The sequence below is a fragment of the Cryptotermes secundus genome, unplaced genomic scaffold (assembly GCF_002891405.2).
Source record: "Cryptotermes secundus unplaced genomic scaffold, Csec_1.0 scaffold72, whole genome shotgun sequence".
NCBI lineage: Eukaryota > Metazoa > Arthropoda > Insecta > Blattodea > Kalotermitidae > Cryptotermes > Cryptotermes secundus.
In genome coordinates this window covers 1,280,985-1,302,237 of record NW_019730103.1, presented here as the reverse complement: position 1 = coordinate 1,302,237, position 21,253 = coordinate 1,280,985, and the positions used below count along the sequence as shown (strand labels likewise).

At 39.9% G+C, this 21,253-nt stretch overlaps 1 protein-coding gene across 1 annotated transcript; it reads left to right on the top strand.

The window, feature by feature from the left end:
- The first annotated feature begins 15,550 nt into the window (after nucleotides 1-15,550).
- LOC111865983 (gastrula zinc finger protein XlCGF7.1) lies at nucleotides 15,551-20,574 on the top strand. The gene is made up of 3 exons (XM_023854431.2): nucleotides 15,551-16,338; nucleotides 16,655-16,822; nucleotides 19,475-20,574. Exons 1-3 carry the CDS (start codon nucleotides 16,336-16,338, stop codon nucleotides 20,183-20,185), a joined length of 882 nt encoding a protein of 293 aa, XP_023710199.1. The 5' UTR covers nucleotides 15,551-16,335; the 3' UTR covers nucleotides 20,186-20,574.
- Nucleotides 20,575-21,253: the final 679 nt, after the last annotated feature.

The window sequence follows — 21,253 nt, the reverse complement described above, 5'->3', positions numbered from 1 at the left end:
CGGGGGGGGGGGGGGGGGGGGGATGGGTGTCATCCATAGCTCAGCACGTCACAATACGAATAATCAAGAATGAAATGGGCATCGCATGTAGCACGAATGTCAACAGGACTGCCTATAGGATTTTGGTGGCAAAGCCTGTAGGAAAGAGACCACTGGGAAGACCTAGACTTATGCGGTAGGTTAATATTAGAATTGACCTTAGAGTGATAGTACAGAGAGGTATGGGCTGGATTGATCTGGCTCAGGATAGGGTCCAGTAAAGGGGTTCTTTTGAACACTGCAACGAACTTTCGGGTTCCATACAACGTTGCGAAATTCTTTAGTACATGCGCAACTGGTGGCTTCTCATGAAAGGCTTAGCTCCATGAGTCAGTTCATGGAACCCTCCATCTGCTCAATTATATTTCTGGTTTATTAGCGGTGAGCGGTTCAGTAATAAAATTTACAAACCCAGTTCGTACCTCACAGAAAACGCATTTCGTTTCCATTACAAAGACCAGCCGGTTAATGGTAATTAAGGAAATAATCCCCGCTTACTCTGAGGATCATACGAAAGAGAAATACACTCCGTAGGCAAACTGCAGAATGTTTTAACGTTAAATTACGCGTACGTCGCTTATCATTCCACTCGAAACGGGTAACATGGCAAATGACGGTAATTGCTTCATCGAAACATCTGAAGGTGACCTTTCTAGCAGGACTATGAAATTAAAACAAAACTGGTGAAACAAGTTCCTATTTATCTTTGTCTCCTTCTTTACTGACTTTCAATGTGTAATGGTTTACCCAGTCTCATGAAATGACGTAAATTTGTATAATTTTATTTTCTTTCGTGTACAATTACTTAGGGGAACTACAAAGAGCTTATCTTCTCGTTAAACAGTGTGAATAACAGTGTGAATGACGTGCATTGCCAAAACAGCCCGTTCCTGCTCTTATCACTCTTTGATTCAGCGATGTTTATGTAAAGTGGAATTATTTGGTGATTACTGACTAATGCACGCGAAACCAACGGTCCTGTACTACAAGGTATTCATCGGGAAGTAATGAAGGTCACAAGAACAGCAACCAGGATAGAGTCGATGAAAGCTCCAGGCGTCGAGATTTGAACATGGCACCTTCAGGATATGAAGCAGGACTCTACCGACTAGCTTCTTCTTAAATATCTGTGGTAGGGCTACATTACTTTCAGCAGGGTATTGTCAGATATTAACAAAAAGAACGAAAAGACGTAGCTTCTATCACCCATCGATGTTTTAGTCCGTTTTTAACAGGAAGCTCTGGGAATAACTCTGCATCAAATTCCATTAGTATTCTCTCGACAGGGTTCTTGCACCACAAGAGGCCCCACAGTACCAGACTTGGTAACAGTTAAGAGAATGGAGCACTGGTGAAATGATTATTTACATGGCAAAATCGAATTATCCAGAGCTAAACATGTCTCAGTGTGTTATTTTGTCACCGCAAATTCCATATGACTAGCCTGTCTCTGCGGTGAGAATCCGGCGACTTATCCCTGATGCATACACACACCAAACATCGATGTCCTGAGTGGGATTCGAACCCACGATCTCAGCGTGTGAGAGAAGACAGTTCAAGCCTTATAGACGGCGCGGCTACTGTGACCGGTGCCATAAACATATACTCCTTTATTAACTAAGCGAAGTGAGTGAACGCTCAAGGCGAATTCATTGACAGCTACAGAATTAGGTGTATACCACAAAACCAAATTGCAGGAAAGTTTTCGAGTTCAAGAGGATGGACACTTGGACATGACATCCTACTACGATGTTCCTGTGTTTAGGAATTCTGTTTACATATTTGATCATTTATAGGAATGATGTGTGAATACTCACTTACAAAAGACGTGAAAGAAAGCGATGGTGTTCTAAGCTACTGTTCCCGTGTTTGCCTGGAGAGACTAAGGAAAGCCACGACAAACCCCAGTCAGGGGCTAGATTCAAATCGGTCCTTCTCGACCACTGTTCAGAAGGGCAACTAAGACCAGCTGCTAATTGGCTTACGCAGTCTAGATAAATATTCTGTGCCCTCGACTCATATTACTTGAAGACTCTCGTAGAAGCCACACCTTGACTGCATGGACTACGGCAGTGTATGTTTGTGTTCATAATTAATTATAAGAAGCACTGCGTTGGTGCCCTTCATGGTTAGATAATTACCTAATCACGGAGGGCCAATGGCTGTCTGTACTCATGTTTATTTGAATATCAGGGAAATACATAAGAAATTTTGACATCGTATTCTACAATGAATCGCAAAATATATTCGTTCTGTAAATTCTCAATTTCCATTTCTTTCAAGTAAGCGGAAACCACCCAGCTGAAATTGCCTATTAGACCGGATATACCTGTTTCAAAACGTAACTGCGCAAGACCTTTGAAAGTTGATGAGAGAGAAGAAAATATTCACCTTGAGACGTGCACGGATGTTTTGCAGGATCTGAGCACTGCTCACTAGCCTAGTAAGAAAGTAAAAAGTAAAGGTAGCCCTGTAACAGACCGTGAAGACCCATAGGGTTGTGAGACGCTGAGGGTCTCACATTATCTAGACAATCGGCTCAAAGATGGCGGTAAGGTTGTCAGCTTTACGCGCCGGCCGCGCTTTACTCCCCAGGAAAATTATTTAATCAATTCCTGGTACTCATTTCTGTTAGAGGCTGAGTCGACCCCAGGGACATAGTGCGGCCGGAAGGATTAGGTCAACTGAAAAAAATCCAATGACCTCATCGGAACTTGAACCCGCGACTTTCCGGCTTGTAGCATAGTGCCTCAACCAACTAAGTTACCGCGTGCCCCCTCACTAGCCTACTGCTCAAGGAATAATCTATTAATTTTGATTAGCAAGTAAGTTTTGTGAAACTTGGGGGTCGCAGCAGCCCCAGGCTCAGAACTTCCGTGGTTCAATGGGGCCTGCACACCAATTGAGACGGTGGGTACAAATCTTGAAGGAGAAAGAAGCTTCGAGAACTGTGACTTCGACGGGGCATGAGCTGCTTGTGACGCCCTGCAACTAGAAAACTGGGGATAAATCCAGGAGCGGACAGTAACTCCTGTAAAGGTCGAGGGTGGTCCGGAAAAAAGAAACTGAGGGAGAGGAATTTTAAATAATATTAGTAGCAGATTTTAGTTGTTGTTGTTGTTGTTATTGTTATTATTGTTATTATTATTATTATTATTATTATTATTATTATTAAGTATGCAGGGATGTTGACTTATTCGGAGCCAGGAAAGTTCTCCCTAAACGATTTTTAAATATAGTATAATTGTTAGTATTATTATTTGCATGAACAATAAACAACAATTAAACTGAATTATTATTATTATTACTATCCTCTCTGAAAATCCATACTTTTCATATCTCAATTAAATATTTATACGTTTCATTTCTCAGTTCTCAATAACAATTTAGATTTATGTTAATGAAATTATTATCATTATTTTTATTATGTTTGTTTGTTTACTTGTCTGCATTAATGCGTTTTTCCTCGAGTGCTTGCCTGTAATTTGTCTTTGACTTTATGTTGTGATTGTCCGTAATGTAATTACTTGTATCTACAATGTGCTGTGTCTGTAATTGGCCTTGCGGCTGTTGACTCGCCACATAAATAATAAAGAACTCAATTGAATTATGACTTTACAGCCCTTTGTTGGGCCTTGGCCACTGTTTCAGTTTCTTAATCACTCCTTGGACGGGGGATCAGCACGACGCAATGCATCTACCTACACAAAGAACAACATGAACACAGAATAAACGCACACAGACATTAATGAGTCGATTGGAATTCGAACCCACGACCACAGTGTTTGAGGGGAGCGAAGACGGTTCATGTCTTAGGCTATACATGGACATTACAAATACTACTGTTTTCTGAGATGTGACGCCGTGTAGTCTGGTGATGGTTACCAACTTTTCGGAGTAATCTTCTGCTCCCACCTTCAAGTAAAATGACCTGCTCTGAAGAAGGAAACAAAGTTCCTTCGAAAAGTTGATGCGTACTTACCAGAATACAAATACATGACGTTACCAAACGTGCTGAAACGCTTTTAACTCATTTTCAGAAAGTTCTCGGTTTGCATCTCATTCAGGACACCGCCTGTACTAAGATTTTTCATTGGTTTCCTCAGTCCTTCCAGGAGAATTTCACAATAGTAAACCAATTATTCCATGACCGTTATCTCCAAAATCAACCTACCATGTTTAATCTGAGGATCTCACGGCCGTCACTATGAAGAGTACGGTCTTCGTGTAACTTCGAAGACAGCCCGACGTTTCGGGAAAACATACAGCGTCCAATTTAAGGGTGCTTGCTACCTGCTCCTGTTGTTTCCCTGTTTGGCCCACTGTATTCTGCCCTGAAGATGGAGGCGATGTTCCTCCGAAACTTCGGGCCCTCTCTGACTACACGCCGAACCTCCCAGATATTCTACTACTTGACGCTGTATGGTAGACAGTAACAACGACCTTAAATAAACCGTATATAGACCTAGTTCATAACACTTATCCCACAGGACAGTAATCTTCACAGTTAGCGATGTGAGACACTGAAATCTCGTACCAGTATTATAATCGTACGCGTCTTTCTAACGCTAAAGGAAACATCACCTGTAGTCCTAAGCCTGCAAAGATGGCCTCCCTAACCTGAGCAGCTATTGAGCGAAAATTTAATCAACCGGAAGTAGTTGTTCGCAATTTTCTGTTTACCGTAGTGCCCGGATATGCTTCCCCAGACATTTGCTGTATACTCGCATGGCCAGGCGTCTTAATCCATTCCAGAATGGTAACCGGTACCCATCTGAGGTCCTTATGCAATAACAAAATATACCTCAAATGCGGACACCAACATTTTAACGCTGTTTAGAGAAGCAACCACTTGAGAATCACACAAGAACAATTACCGCGTGAAAAAAAAAAATTGAGTTTTTTTAACAGGTGATGCACGGCGGCCAAGTCTTACGAAACACAGATTGTTGTGGAGGTACTTAGTTCAACAAAGGCCGCGCCATAGCGGTTAGTCGCTGGCTTCCCACCGCGGCGGCCCGGGTTCGATCCCGGGTCTGGTCAAGTGGGATTTGTGGTGGACAAAGTGGCGCTGGGGCGGGTTTTCTCCGAGTATTTCGGTTTCCCTTGCCAATCTTCATTCCACCAAATTCTCCATCATCATAATCACCCACCAGGGCAAGCTACAATAGGCCAATCACTGGCCGCCGTGCCGAGTGGTCAGAGTTGGACTCCACCCCCCACTAAGCGAATTTAAAAAAACAGGTATGTACACATCAATACTTAGTGGACAGCCAGTCTCTAATATGCAAGGGCAGCAGCAACTGCTGAATATGCCACAGAGAGTTACGTCACAAATTTAACTCGATGACTCCACAAATTTGTAACTTCCGAAGGCCGTGTGTCTTTTCAAGGAGTGTGAAGGTTTAGACAGACGACATGACTGTTCAAACCAATTGCAAAACTATTGCTTACTTTATGCCGACAGCCTCTTCAGCAATAATGACGTAGGCCACGGACTGTAGACATGTGTATAAATGATAACAGATTAAATTCCGTCTAAGATCTATGCATATATCAGCGTTTCTCGCAAGTTTTTGCCGTGAAACCCGTTTGGTCACAAACCAAACATGTAGTAGGAATAAGACGCATCTGAGTTCTGTATGATACAGGAAAGTACGAATTACGCAACTTATCTCCTCTGGTATGCTCACTGGACACTGCAAGTCTGGAGAAACGTCTGCAGGCTTCCTCTCGTGTGCCCTGTTGATCGACTTTGACAATCGAGAAGAGCTCAGGCGGGAGGGGTTCCAGGGTGCAGATAAGGGACGTGGTCCTCTGGGCGGCGGTATATTCTACAAATATCTTTTGTCTAAACACTCTATGCAACAATGCAAATGTGACTGTTAACTGCAAGAGCTCGAACTGCGGTCTAATTTTGTCATCTCAAGCACGAAGCGACTGCGCAATTGACGTGATCTGAAGACGCCATTTGCAGATTCCTTTACATTTGTTTTTAGGTATTAAATCAGGAATGGCAATATTCGTCACAGTGTCAGAGAGTTTCATATTATAGCCTTGAGTGGGATTCGAACCCTTGATCCCAGCGTTAGAGCGAGCTGCTGATGTCGACTTCGAAGTAATTTCCTTGTGAAGCTATGCACTTCGTGAGACGATGGTGCCACTGCCAGAAACAGTCTTGAAAATCGTTTTCCGGAATACCTCGCAGTAACATTGTCAAGTTGCGGTGGATGTCACGAATGTCAGAATATATTTGTCCCTTCATGGCATTTTTTTAATTTTGAGAAGAGCCAAAAATTTCAGGGGCTTTGTCAGGTGAATAGGGTCGATGGTCCATTTTTGTAATGGATTTCTCAGCCAGGAACTCGCGATCTCTTAACGTATCATGTGCGGAGGCACTGTCATAGTGCAGAATCCACTTGTCAGGCCAGAGTTCAGGTCTTTTCCTCTGAACAGATCCCCTAACCTTGTCAGCACTTCCGAATAACATTTTTGATTCACCTTTTGTCCTTGTACATTGAATTCATAGTGAACTATCCCCCTGTGATTGAAGAAACACACAAGCATGGTCTGAACTGTGAGCGAGACATGCGTGCTTTTTTCGACCGAGGTGAATTCTGTGTTTTCCACTGCCTACTCTGGTGTTTTGTTTCTGGATTATATTGCAACAAAACACGTTTCATTGCTGGTAATGACCCTATGACACATCTCATGCGTTTTTGGCTGCCCACTTCTTGAGTAATTTCGCACATCTTCTCGCCCTTCCTTGAACCTCCTGTGCCATTCAAAAACATTCTATTTCTTCATAGCGTATTCACCATAAGCCACTGTTTCACTAGCACGTTTACCAATTTTCACACAAAATGTGATCTTTATCCGCTGCTCCAGATTCTTGTCACTCATTTTTCCGACAACAGTATACCACGGACAGGTACTGCTTCCTCTGCTGCTTGGGAATGAACGACTCATTTGGTCTGTGGCTGATCTAAGCACAAGTTGGAACATGTCCAAACGTGCTCTTTTTTATTGTGGAAAAAAAATTATTGTAAATACAAAAAAGGCCCAGGCAATACCCATTGGGCCTTCTGTATCACATTCTTATAAACATCTTATTCTATCATAGCGGTCATCCCGCGATTTTTAATATAGATCTTAACTTAGATCTGAGAGTATACTACCTTTTGTAATATTGTTCGTGTGACGGACCAGAATGAAACAAATCAAACTGAGAGTATACTGTTAATAATCAGTGCAATTAATTCTTTTACTTTTCTTACATATAAATACAGGAATGTTGCTTATGAAGTAACACACGCCTTACACAAATCCTTTTTCTTCTAACTTTAAGAGCTCTGTAACTGACTTTGGGTATTCCATCACTGTTGCCCTTTGGTCACTGTACCATTTACAGTCCCAGAAGATATGTTCCTCCATTTGCAGCCCATCACCACATTCACATTCGGCCGTGAACACAACGTTTAGGCTTTCTTTAAGACTGGTGTGGCCTTCTCTCACACAGTTTACTGACAAGAAGGTTTGGCGGTTCATTTTTATCTCGCAGAAAAATGGGGACGAGCCATTCCTGTAGTACCTTTCAAAGTAATTTTCTCCTCTGCCCTGTTTGATGTTTTGACAAAAACTGTGAAGTTCTTTTTTGCCTTTCTTTTTCCACTGGGTTTTAAGATCTGCCACTGGTAACAGTAATTGACTCTCTCTGCCTTCTCTGATTGCTTGCCTTTCTTCCAAGTCGGTCCTCTCGTTAACTTCAACTCTGCAGTGCCCCGGGATCCAGTAAAATTGTTTTCTTTTTCCCTCGCTTGCCTGGCTCAATACCCCAGCAACACGCTGGGGCCATTCCGGGAATTAAATTAACACCTCGTATTAAGTGTTCAATAAATCCAATCACCAATCCAAACCCTGTCAATAGCTTGAAATCATGACAATATGAAACGGAAGCGTGAAAATTCCGAATTAACCGGCACTCAGACTAGAGCAAGGGGAATTGCTAGATCTGCACTCAAAATGCGTGCTCTGAAAACAAGAACGAAAAGTATCAAGATAAAATTATGCAGTTCACAAATAAACACCATAGGTCTTACCCTAAAGCTCTATCTTGAGGTACCTTCTCGGCTCAGTGTGAGATATCTTTGCTAGTGTTTGGCCCATGCGTGCACGAGGTGCAGAATCTGAGCCAGGCATCCCTCCATTAGGAAGCATCTACCATTCGGTTGTAAAGACATCAGATGTCAAGCGTAAGTTACTGAGTGGGTCCCCTCTATGGCGCAGATTGATTTCATATAATATATATTACAGTGATGCCATTCTTCGACAAGTCTGTAGGTAAAATCATCTTACACAAGCAACTGAAATTTAGAGGTGTCGAAGATTCTACGAAGAATTATGTAACTTAAATCTAGTGGATACATTTGTAAAGAAAGGCAAGATTTACGGCATAAAAATCAATCAATATTGGAATTGTGACAAGGGAGGGTGCAATCCGTTAGCTACGGACATGTGCGCAACTCCATCATTTGCACAAAGGATTACTGAACACAGAAATCAAAGAGTGGAAGAAATTATAGCCATCCTGTCAAAGAAGTTTAATGTGATAAACTGAGGTCTAGTTTTCACTGATGAATGTCTCCTAAGAAAGGTTCTGGTTCCTAAGGTTCTGGAAGCCAAAAACCATAGTAAATATTGAAACAGTTACATAGTATTTCTGTAACATTTAAAGTTCAACCTTGTATATAAAAACAACCAAAGCATAAACGTTTAAAGCAGGAATTGCTTCTAAATAGTATATAAAAATTTAGTTCCTGACAGGAAACACATTATGTTTCCACCAGAAAATTTGACCTGTTAATTCTGTTTGAGGAAACAACTGCTGATTACTGCCAGAACAAAACAAAACACATAAATAACACACATTTTTAGTGAAAGTCCCAAGTCTAAATATGGAAATCCAGAGCATGCATGACATCAGATGTGTGTTCCACAATTAACTGCACATGGAGCGACAAAAAAAGTGTGGAAGGACATGGACACAAGCTATATGCGAACAACTTCTGTTGATCACCTAACTTATCAGATGATCTGGCAGAAAGACAGCCTACTATTCCTGGAGAGACCTAAGAGAACACAAATGCCACAAAACCTGTTATCAACAAGTAGCTGAAACATATGACATTCATGCTATCAGAAGGGATAATTTAACAGAAATAATCTAGGCAGATAAATGTAACATATATATACTGACAAACATGCACAATCACCAACAAATGACGACTTCTGTGACTAGCATGGAAATGTTATAAAGAACAGAATCATACAGGACTACAGCTGACATAAGGCCATACGGACAACGGGGACAGAATGCTGCACAGTTACCTTATCGTACACACCAGTGGGTCTTACACATGAGATGTAACAAAGAAAATGTGGTAAACGTTAGAATCATGTTGGATTTTAGGTTCTTACTGCAGTAACTAAGAAGAGTAAGTCTTCTGGGTTGTCAGACGGTGTAGGAGACGGCTGGAGTTTCAGAGAACCATATCACATCCATCTTCAGGATGAAAGAGTAGGCCAAGCAAGAAACCACCAGAAACAGGAGGCAAGCTGAATTGAGCCTCCCACTTTCATTTACTGGTTTTGTGCTTGGCTTACTCTTCAGCCCCACAGAGGGAGGAGATACACTCCTCCCAAACATTGGGCTCTATATGAACTACAGTAAAACTTGGTTATAGCAACATCGGTTTCTGCGACACCTTGTCTATTGCGTCAAATATTCAATGGTACAAACTAATTCCTCATAAAGCAACTGTTTTTATACCTTGCTTAGTACGACATGCACAAATGCATCAACCTCGTATGTAACGTCATTTTCATTCATGAATTTCTCTGATATGGACATTGAACGTAATTTAGAAAGTGTGTATTGGGCAAGTAACAGGAAACAGATGAAGATAACTGATTACTGTACTCATATCTAGGTACAGTAAGGCACAACATTTGATGTAATCTACTGTAATTTGGTGAGTAGGCCTACCTTTAATATACAGTATTAGTGCGGTGTGTATTGTCAGTGAAAAGCGCTGTAATATGTCTTTGATATTACACATTTGGGCAATTCCACGTTAATGTTACGTTAGTCTGTACTTAACTACGTATTTCACTAAAAAATGCAACATTTTAACTCGGTTTTTGGTAGATTTTTACGTGACTAACATAAGGCTACTGTGGAAGTGCCCATTTCAGTTACAACGACATTCGTTTATAACGACACTATTTTTAGGTCCCTTTGATGACGTTATAACCAAGTTCTACTGTAAATTATATTATAATACAGAAGACTATACTTTTTCATTATAACCACAGTTAACATAATGGGACTGAAGTTTCTGGATACAGAAAAACATGCTGGAAATGGGATTATCTCTGCAAACATAAACATCTGATAAAAAAAACACACAATTTCACTGCCTCCAAAACGCACTAAGGCATTCTAAGATACAGATAAAGCTGATTATCATTTCCACCTCAAAGCAAATTCCAAAAATTATAAATTCAGAAGCTGGAACAAAGAATTAAAAGTAACAGAAATTAATATTTCTTAACTTCTTCTTCCTAAACTATTCTGTATCTCATATACCAGCAAAGGGAGTACTTACAATTGCGAACTTCTTCCTATTGGGGCTCACATCCGTATCAACATGGAAAATAGGTAACTGAGGCCACATCTCACTCTTTGTGTTCTCCAGTGCAATTACTTCGTTTGACAGATACCATCTGTATACCATCATGTTCTGTAATAAAAGACACTATTTGTTAAGCATACCGATATTATAAGGGACTTGGGAACTCCATATGCCCTACATATGCAGTTGTTCCACTTACATAATGCTAATTTTTCAATAAATTCTGATAAAAAATAACTTGCTGGTAGATGACATCAAATGGGCTTTAATTTCCCTATGAATATTTTCATATTTACAGAAGAAAAATTTTCACAAAATGAACATATTTTTAATCACTATGAAAGAAGATAAAATTTTCTCCAAAATAATTCTAATTTCAAAATATTAACAAGACTTGACACCCAAATATTACATCCTTTCATAAGGGTACCACAAACATCTGGGGTACAAGACATGTGACATTATCCAATAAATTACTTTAACACTTTCCTGGGCTGAACTGGATCAAGAACATTTTCTAACTTTCCACACACAGAACTGTCAATAAGTTTGCAACAAGACTGTCCTGGTAGCTTCTGTCAACTATTCATGTCACTAGAATTCTTTTTCAAGTTTCTGCTACCAAAATGTATTGTTTGACCATATGCTTTATAGCAGGACAAAGATGGGTACGTCAAGTGTTTCCGAGAGAAAGAAAATATGTTACGTAAGATTTGAGGTAGTGGCTATGAAGAATTCTGTCTTCCGAGTATAATGCAGTTGCCCCATATTACAGATAAAATTCAATATGAAAAGCATTCCAATTCTTAATACATGATCTGTATAGATTCCTAACCAACACCCCCTTGAGGCCCAAGAATAAAACATTTCAAAGTATATAAAAAATATGTGAAGTTGAAAAGTGACTGTACTAAATATCATGGGATATCACTGCTGTCAACTTCATACAAAACTTAATCCAATATCCTTCTTTCAAGCTTAATTCCATATATAGATGAAATTACTGTGGATAATCAGTGTGGGTTTTGATGTAAGAGATCAACTACCAATCAGTTTTTTGCATTTGTCCATATAAGCAGACATTTGTCTGATGATTTTCCTATCCAGAACAGTCTAAAACAAGGAGATGCTTTATCACCACTCCTTTTCATCTTTGCTTTAGAATATGCCATTAGGAAGGTCCAGGAAAACCAGGTGGGACTGAAATTAAACGGGACACATCAGCTGTTGGTCTATGCCGATGATGTGAATCTACTGGGTGATAATTAGATACCATAAAGAAAATCACACAAACTTTAATTGATGCTAGTAAGGAGGTTGGTCTATGAAATGATAGAAGGTTGTAGAAAAGTGCATAATGAGGAGTTTCATAACTTGTACTCTTTGCAAAGTATAATATAATAGTCAAGGATGATAAGATGGGCATCGCATGTAGTATGAATGAGAAGAGGCATGTAGCATAAATGAGAAGAGGCATGCATATAGGATATTGCTGAGAAAGCAAGAAGGAAAGATATCACTGGGAAGACCAAAGCATAGGTGGGTGGGCAATATTAAAATGGATCTTAGAGCGATAGGATGGAATGGTATGGGTTGGATTGAACTGGCTCAGGATAGGGACCAGTGGAGGGCTCTTGTGAACATGGTAATGAACCTTTGGGTTCCATAAAAAGTTGGGAAGCTCTTGAGTAGCTGCACAATTGGTAGCTTCTCTAGAGGCGCTCAGCTCCATGAGTGATACTATTACATTTTTGACTTTGCAATATATCTACAATATTGCTAATGTGCCTACATGTTTGGGCAGTAAATTTCCATCCTCAGAAAAGAAACTGGAACAAACTATATAAAACAAGCATACTATTCCTTCTGGCGCTGTGATGCTGCTAGAAATTCACCATTTGGGAGAAACTTACTGCCTCCACTTTCAGTGTTGAAGAGTAACCCAGACAACCAGCAGGAAGCATTCAGTAATGCCAGGACTGTGCTTGCTGTTCGCTTGCTCTGCTTACCTTTTGGCAACTCCATAATGGATGGCTTCACCCCTCCTCCCCATGCAAACCTTAACTTACCCACAGACACTATCTAAGTCCACCTCCCCTTTAAGGTATTCCCCCTTTTCATGCTTGCTTCTTCCTTCCCATCCCTCAGGATACCTACCCTTGGCTCACAGTGACCTCCCTTCCATATTCCATGATGCTCACACAATTGCAATAAGTTAATCAACATCTTGCCTGGTAAGCATTTCAATGGGTCATCACTCAAAGAACATCAGTTTCCAAGTTTTTTTTAGTCCATTCCTTGGTCCTTGAATGGGCTGTGTGAGAATTTTTCCTGGTCCATATTGCTTCATGCTTGATTCTTCCTTTCCATTACCAAGGAAGTCTACTGTTAACTCATGGTGATCTGCACACCACTTGACCCAGTGAAAAGATAAGAAATGCTTTGCTTTCTGAGTATTTGGGTAGGTAACTGCTTGAGCATATCATTTACTGAGGGGATTTTTTATGCATTCCTTGATCCATCAAAGGGCTCTGCATAACTTTTCCAATCCACCATTCCTGCCAGCCTAGACAAGGCTCCAATCCCCACTCTATGCCTCCCTTCTGAAGTTCCTTTTCAAAACAAACTGCTCTATATACACAGCAACATGCCCATCTAAAGACTTCAATCCTGAAGGAGGAGGCAATCTACACCTCTCAAACAGTTCAAAACCACACATAAGCACACAGTACAAAACAAGCACACAATTAGCATCAACAGTTACTTATGTACTCCAGTACTTATAAACAATGAACTACAATTCTGTGAACACAAATAAACCATTTTGATATGGGAATGCAATTTTCTTTATATGGGCTATCCCACAAGAATTCTGTTCTGGAAATCATAGAAATGGTATCATGTGTAAGCAATCACCCGGAACAACAAAACTCTTTGTGACAGACACTTCAAATCATTTTGCATGGGCATGTCACTTTTATCGCAATTATGTAGACATTAAAAGCAGAATCTGTTATTCTCCACATTATTTTCAGGTAAATAGTATCTACTGTTATCATTAAAAGACCTTACTGCTTTTAAAATATCAAAGGAACCTGCCTGATGGCTTGCAAATGTTACTGTGATCACACAACTCACCAATTTGAAGATCTGTTAAGTGAATTTGTTATTAAAAACTCAATTTTTAATGTTGTAATAAAACGGGTTATGTCTGAAGGCACAAGTGAATTAATCCTATAAACATGCTCTTCATTCATATGTGAAAGAATAAAGTCTTAGACCTGGATGGCTGTATAATAAGGCTATACCGAGATAATTGCTTTTAAATTATTCCCCTAGCTAGATAAGGTTTAATGAATGCAACACTAATACCAAACAACCAAGTGAACTGCAAAATTAGTTAACCCTGATGTAAAAGTAAACGCTGGAGTCAATGTAGGGTTTAGAATTGAAAGTAATGGAAGAATTCTTTTAATGGTTATTTTACTGGTTATACGCAACAGTACACAACACCAGCACCTTTTCTTAAAATATATTGTTTGAGTGACCTGAAAGTTGGGAAAATTTTTGTACCATTCAAACTCCAGTTTTTGCTTTGTAGTCAATACAGAAAAACAAACATATTGTTCCCATGATTCCTCCAACATTTTTAGCAGCTTCCATTATAAAACCATTTCAACAGATGGTGCTACTGTACATCTAGTACAACCAGACAAGTTTAGTAGAGTTGAGATAGGAACGATATGGTAGTAGATGTAAACTTTGTGCCCACCCTCTTCAATCAATTCGTCAATTTCAACCTCAGATAGTATTCTATATAACATTTTTTGGATTAGGTACATTAAGTGCCTTGACAACATGAAACTTCCAACATCTGAATCCTAGGTCACATAACACAAGCTTGACAGTTTCATTTCCACCATGAAAACCTATGTCAATATCCCTAATGTCTGCTAGAATGCTCTTCACAGTCGCTGATTCACTTACATAAAATTTTATGCCATTGCTTTTAAGGGTCCACAGAAATTCCCTGTTGCTGTTTGTTCTACTCTTGGTCTTTTTCACCTTGTGAATGTGAGTAGTGCTACCAGCACGACTGCTCTTGAAGGCTGCATACACCTCCAAACTGTAGACAACATTTCCCACAGACACGTGGTACAAAGACCCAATTGCAAAATCAACATCAATATTATATCAAAATTTAGGAAAATTTACTTTCCAAATTCCACTTCCCATTCAAAAGCAAAAATTTTACTTTTCGAATATCTCCTATAGCTTATTTACTTAATATTGCTTTTTGTGAAATCAACATCTCTTCTTCTGAACACACCTTCCTTCCTTGTGTAACTGAAATTAGTTGTTCAAACATAAAAAATTACTTCTCAAGTTTAAAGACATTCCAGTTCTATTCCTGTATTTATTTTAATCATGTCTACTGAAGTCAAAGTTTCTTGCCCAACAAACTGCAGGTCCCAAATTCCTTCTGGGTTGCTCAAACTGGCTCTTTATTTTTCATTTTTCAAACTCTCTTCTTTAAACCAAGAAAGAGTGTCTCTACTCGCCTTCATATATTACGACTTTTTCATGGGACGTCTCAAAGTCATCTCCGGTTCGTCACTCTAACCTCCTCAGTACACAAACAGCAGCCAATCAAGACATTATTTATATGTGAAATGTTTTTTACAACGCCATTCTCGTGTTTGTACATTTTGTGCAGAACAAATAATAAAATTTAAAATTCCATTCCTAACACCACAAACATGGTAAAATGCCCCTTTAAGCGATCATACAGAACATAAATTTACATCTAACCTCAAACTGTTTTTATGCGCCGTAAGAGCAGAAGAGTTCTTTTTTATCCGGAAGAAACTCAAGTCACATCAGACAGCTTCTCCATTGCCACGAGATAGAAATATAGAACGTTAAACTTACGTAAAATTAAGAATAACGACACACACGGCCCCTGCATCCTTGTCAGCGTATTATATAAACGATGTTGATAATCAAAGATGACAATTGGCCTACCAAGGCAATTAAGTGGAATACTTCGTTGAACACACCACAGAACTATTCATCCTCAAAGATGCACACGCGGGATACTACGTAACCAAATTCCAGGTCCGGCACGACTCTTAACAAGCCATAATGTGCATGATAACTGATAACAAGCTTCATAGTATCAGCTGCCAGAACCCAGTATCCCACATTATTTTGTGTTGCCATAAGATATAATATTGTGGCGACTGTGACATAACGGCGAAAGTCGGAATCATGGAACGAGAACAGACGTTCGTTGCTATGCAGGGGCACAATAAACACGTTTCTGCTGCAATAGATACAGGCACAAAAATAGCGAACGCAATGTTGTCTATGCGGACGTTCATGGCAACAACCTATAGACACGTTTCCACAGCAACGGATCACCTCTCAACAGTACACGAAGACGTTCTCTGTTTTGTCCGCCCCAAGGCTACATACGCGAGGACAAGCGTTCACGTAAACAGCGAAGAATTGATGGTTTCGTGTGACGACTCACCGTTGGTAGCAGCCAATAATTGTGCTACAGAGAACTCGAGAAATAGCTCCAGCTCTAAGAGAAATCATGGTGAGTGTTTTCTGCTTCTTTGCAGGATATGCAAGTCTAGAAGACCCGAATATTTTGTGACAAGACTGTGTTATTGTTCATAATCCATGTGGTCACAATTTTATGGGTGGTTGCAGGTATTGTAGCAGTTTAGCATAAGCATATTACAATAATAAATTGAAAAAGGGTGTTGTGTGAAAGCCATACACCTCATTTCAAGCATTTAGTTGTATGATATGATTAGGCAGCCAGAGGGCTAAAACACCTCACCAGACACAAACACCATGCAGAAAGAACATGGTCCAGTTACAGTATAATTGTATTTGTTGTGTTACAGAGCATCGCTGATTTGGAGAATGTACAAGGCCTATGTAGTGAGATATGGCCAGCATCTTCTCATGGTTCATATCAGGCTGTCAGTATAAAAACTGAGGTATTTGCAGATGCAGAAGGAGAAGAGTATCTGATCCCGACAGCATTTCCAGGGATAAAGGCTGAACCTGAGGTGAGCTGTGTTCTGTTAGGTGGATTTCACAAGTTCAGGTATCGCTTGTTTTACAAACTTCGCTGCAGTGAACAACTTATGTTCATAAAAGGGTTCTCTTTGCCAAGCACAGAAATTCTGTAGATCCAAAAATTTATCACATTTTCCTTGTCCATTCAATCCAGTAAGGTTTTGCTTTTGAACTATATCATAGGACTCCCAGGATATATAATTGTTGAAGAGTGTCATATATTTTTTCCCTAACTTCAATGCAATCAGTATCCATATAAGAGAGAGTTGTCCTTATGTTGAGGACCTGTAACAGGATACATAATGATTCTCTAAAGATTAATGACAATGATTTGACAGATTATACAGGTATGTTGGACATTTCCCATTGTTTGAAGAATGTTTAACATACCTGATAGTTTGGGAGTTGCCTCTGTTTCTTCCTCTAGGTGACTATCATTGTACTGATAGATTTTGTGTTATTTTCTAAGTTGAGGTTAGTGGCATAGTTGGGATTAAATATTGGCTTCTCCAAGATACTACACACTTCATCCCACAGCTGAAGACCATGGTAGTCACTAGCAGAAGGAAGAGATTTCTTAAGCTTTCACAGCAATAGCAAGCTATGACTGGATATAACTGGCACAGGACAAAGTTGGTTACTGTGTGAGGAATGGCCCTGAAACCCTCAGAAGGATTCAGATCACTTCATTGGTTTGTGTTGCAAAGGCAAACTCTCCTTCTAACTTCCCCAGTAAAGAAGAGACAGCAGTTTTAATATAAGCTGAGTTGCCAGATGATGGTCACATTTAATCATATGTATCATGATTTTACTGCCCACACTTGTTGGTTTCTTATAACAAAAGATATTACTTTAAGAACTAAGTTTTCTAATCCCAGTGTGAATAAGTTTGATCAAGTTGTCATAACACAATCCTTTCAATCAGTATCTTAACCATATTAAATTTGATAACAGTGCAATTTCAGAGTGACTATTGGTAAATGCAGACTGCTGGGCATTTTACCTGAATGAAAAGAATTTCTTCCCAGCACAGGGGAGGAAGGAGTCCCCAGTCACTGATTAAATACATTCATGAATTAGAAATCTGTTAGTGGTGCTGTAATTTCAGATGGTGGAAGTGAAAAATATGTGAATTGTTATGCCCTGATTGAAAATAGTGAGCGATGATAATGAAGCAATATGGTGTTAGTAATGTAGATTTTGAATGGGAAGGCTTGTAACATTAAAGGGTGCAGAGAGACTTTCCAGTGTAGGGTTTCAGCAGCAGAATGCAGCAAAGGACATGGCTCTTTTGAGGTTTTAAATAATAAGTCAGTAAAGATTTTTGAAGATATAGTAACCAAGGCTGAAAATTTACTCAGCATGATTCATTAAACTGCAAGAGGCCTGCTGTGTTTGAAACAGTAATTTGGACCCAGAGATTCATATGGTGCTATGGGTTTGGCATGTTATATCTGTGTGTGTCTCTTCTCTGAGTTTGCCTAAGAGATGGCCTACATCTGAGGGCTCAATAGAGGATCACCATATATGCTGATGAACTGTTTGATAAGGGGTTAACTAGTTGTACATTTGTCTGTGGAGATGAGGTTTTCTCCTGCTGTTGCATAATTTTCATAACCTTTACATGGCCCTACTTGGTGACATACAGATGTGCTTCATCTGACATTAACCTTTTCATTGTGATCTTTGCATTAACACACACTATGCCTTGCAGAGTTTCCTTGGACACCCGTGAGATCATCTGGTTATCTGTATATTGTGTCAAATGTCCCATCTCCAAAGGACAGGGAAATGAGTTGCCTTTTGCTACGTATCTCACCCTGTGGGCGTGCTGACCAGTGAGACTACCAGTGCAACAAGCAGCTGCATGACTAGAACTGCCAGTGCCTAGCAACACTGCTTGTTTAGGTTAATACGATCTTGCTTTGAAAAAGCACTGTAATTGGACTAGTGCAGACAAATCATTTCTGTGGAATCTGTTGCATTGGCAGTTGTGGCAAAGTTGAACTGAGTAAAGTGTTGATAAGTGACTGAGTGTAGTTTCTCCCTAGCAGCCAAAGTAGACAGACTTGTCTATACATGTGTGGTGTCTCATCCTGCTAGCAGATAAACACATGACACAGTAGAAGTAATGAACTACTAGCCTTGGAGCTGAGCATTCCAAACCACTGCAGAAATGATGGCAGTCCATATGGGTGACACACAGAGTGAGGCTGCCATTCTGAGCCAATATTTAATATCTTAAGACAGTGGTAAAGTGATAAGAGTTAGATGATTCAAATCAACAGATTTTAAGTGATATTAGTGTTCAGTTGCTGTCTTACTGTCATTTCTTAACTCAGCATTTATTGTTGTTTCATCTAACGTTCATATCCCCTATTAATCAGACCCCTATACAGCATTAAAAATGCATATTATTATTTAATTTTGTGATCTGTTTCATAATGAAAATTTTGCTTGACTTTTATTCACTCACAAACAGCCATACAAGCTGATGGACACACAAGGACACACTCCCATCTGCACTCACTCTCTTTCTCTCTCCTCTACCCCATGCCTCTTTAACCCCTCAGTGTACTTGGTTTTCAAACTTATTTATGTTCACAGGAGATTCTTTCATGTTATATTTTCTTGTTTTGCAGGTCATTGTGTGTGAGCCTGAAACTCTTTTACTTGAGAAGTGGCCATTTTGCCATGATGTGGGTAATAACTCATTTGGTGATCCTAGTTTTATGAAGAGACATAAATGCCTACACAGTGTGGAGCAGCGATTTTTCTGTGATGTGTGTAATAAGTTATTCAGTAAGCAGTGTGATCTGAAGACAAATCAATGCATACATAGTGGGGAGAGGCCATTTTGCTGTGATGTATGTAATAAGTCATTCATGCGTCAGTGGCATCTGAAGACACATCAAACCATCCACAGTGGGCAGCGGCCATTTTCCTGTGATGTGTGTAATAAGTCATTCAGACAACAGGTACATCTGAAGACACATGAACGAGTACACAGTGGGGAGCGACCATTTTGCTGTGATGTGTGCAATAAGTCATTCAAGCAACAGGGTCATCTGAAGGCACATGAACGAGTACACAGTGGGGAGCGGCCATTTTGCTGTGACATATGTAATAAGTCATTCAGTGGTCAGACTAACCTGAAGTCACATCAACGGATACACAGTGGGGAGCGGCCATTTTGCTGTGACATGTGTAATAAATCATTCAATCATCAAACTAATTTGAGAACACATAAATGCATATTCAACAGGCAGTGGCCTTTTAACTGTGACATGTGTAATAAGTCATTCAGTGATCGGAGTAATCTGAAGTCACATCAGTGCATGAATAGTAGGTAAAGGACAGTTTATTGTGATGTGTGATAAGACATTCATGATTAGGGTCATCTGAAGAGGCATCTGTGGGAGCGGCTCCCTGATAAGGGCTCAGTCAATCCAGACATTTTCTATCCAAGTACTCTGTACTCTAACTATAGCACACAAAATCTTCAATGCCTGTTAACACTTCACAGCTGAATCCTCACAACTCCTTTCTGTGACGGCTTTGTGTCGACTCATGGCTTCTCAGCTGCGACTCACTGTCTCACACATAACTAACTCATCTGTCAAAGTCAAAGCCAAAGCCAAAGAAAATTGTATTATGTGTTGTAATACTATAGTTTTAGTGTTGGCCATATTTATCTGGTGATATATATTGTTCATAAGTTGATACCACACCCACTGCTACTTTCTTTCTGTGTGTACCTTTGGTATCTTGTAATGTTCATTCAGTCTCCAGTAAACGTTAGATTTGGACGAATGCGTTTCATTTCTTATCCGTTTTTACCTCGATGATCCAATGTGATTTCACAAAGGAAACAACATTATGAGCAATGGTCAGTTGACCAGTCTATCTTGGAATAAACCCCCCATCAGGGACTTAAGACCAGATTCTTATTACTGTATGATAGTTGCAGTTTTGTTGACATGGGGCGCTCTCCCTGATGAGAGGCCAGGTCTGTTGTTTGCCAGAGTCAGAATATGCAGTAATAAGTCTCTTGTTAGTATGCACAATTTATGTTTTACATGTTATTAAATGTGTATAAAATATATACAAGGCCTATGTCATTCCAAGCTCCGTACAGCAGATCATGCCATTCGCATCAAATGCCTTGAAGGGCCTATGAAGTCTATTGGCCATTATGCTCTATGAGATTTAAGACAATTTTTGTAATGGCTATCATTTTAGCCTCCTCTAACACAGCACCATTAAACTCGGGCATAATCTGCAGTACCCCCGTTACTGCTATTTTCAACATCTCCAGAGGCCAACTGTTTACATAAGGGCACGAACTGCCTGACTTGTGTCTACTGTACATGTTGGGGTAAGGCCGCAGGGACCCCGAGTTCAATTCTGGCAGGACCTAC

Excerpts from the sequence above, each read along its gene's own strand:
- LOC111865983 (XM_023854431.2), top strand. Across the intron at positions 16,823-19,474 it reads GGATAAAGGCTGAACCTGAG|GTCATTGTGTGTGAGCCTGA; the intron begins GTGAGCTGTGTT and ends CTTGTTTTGCAG.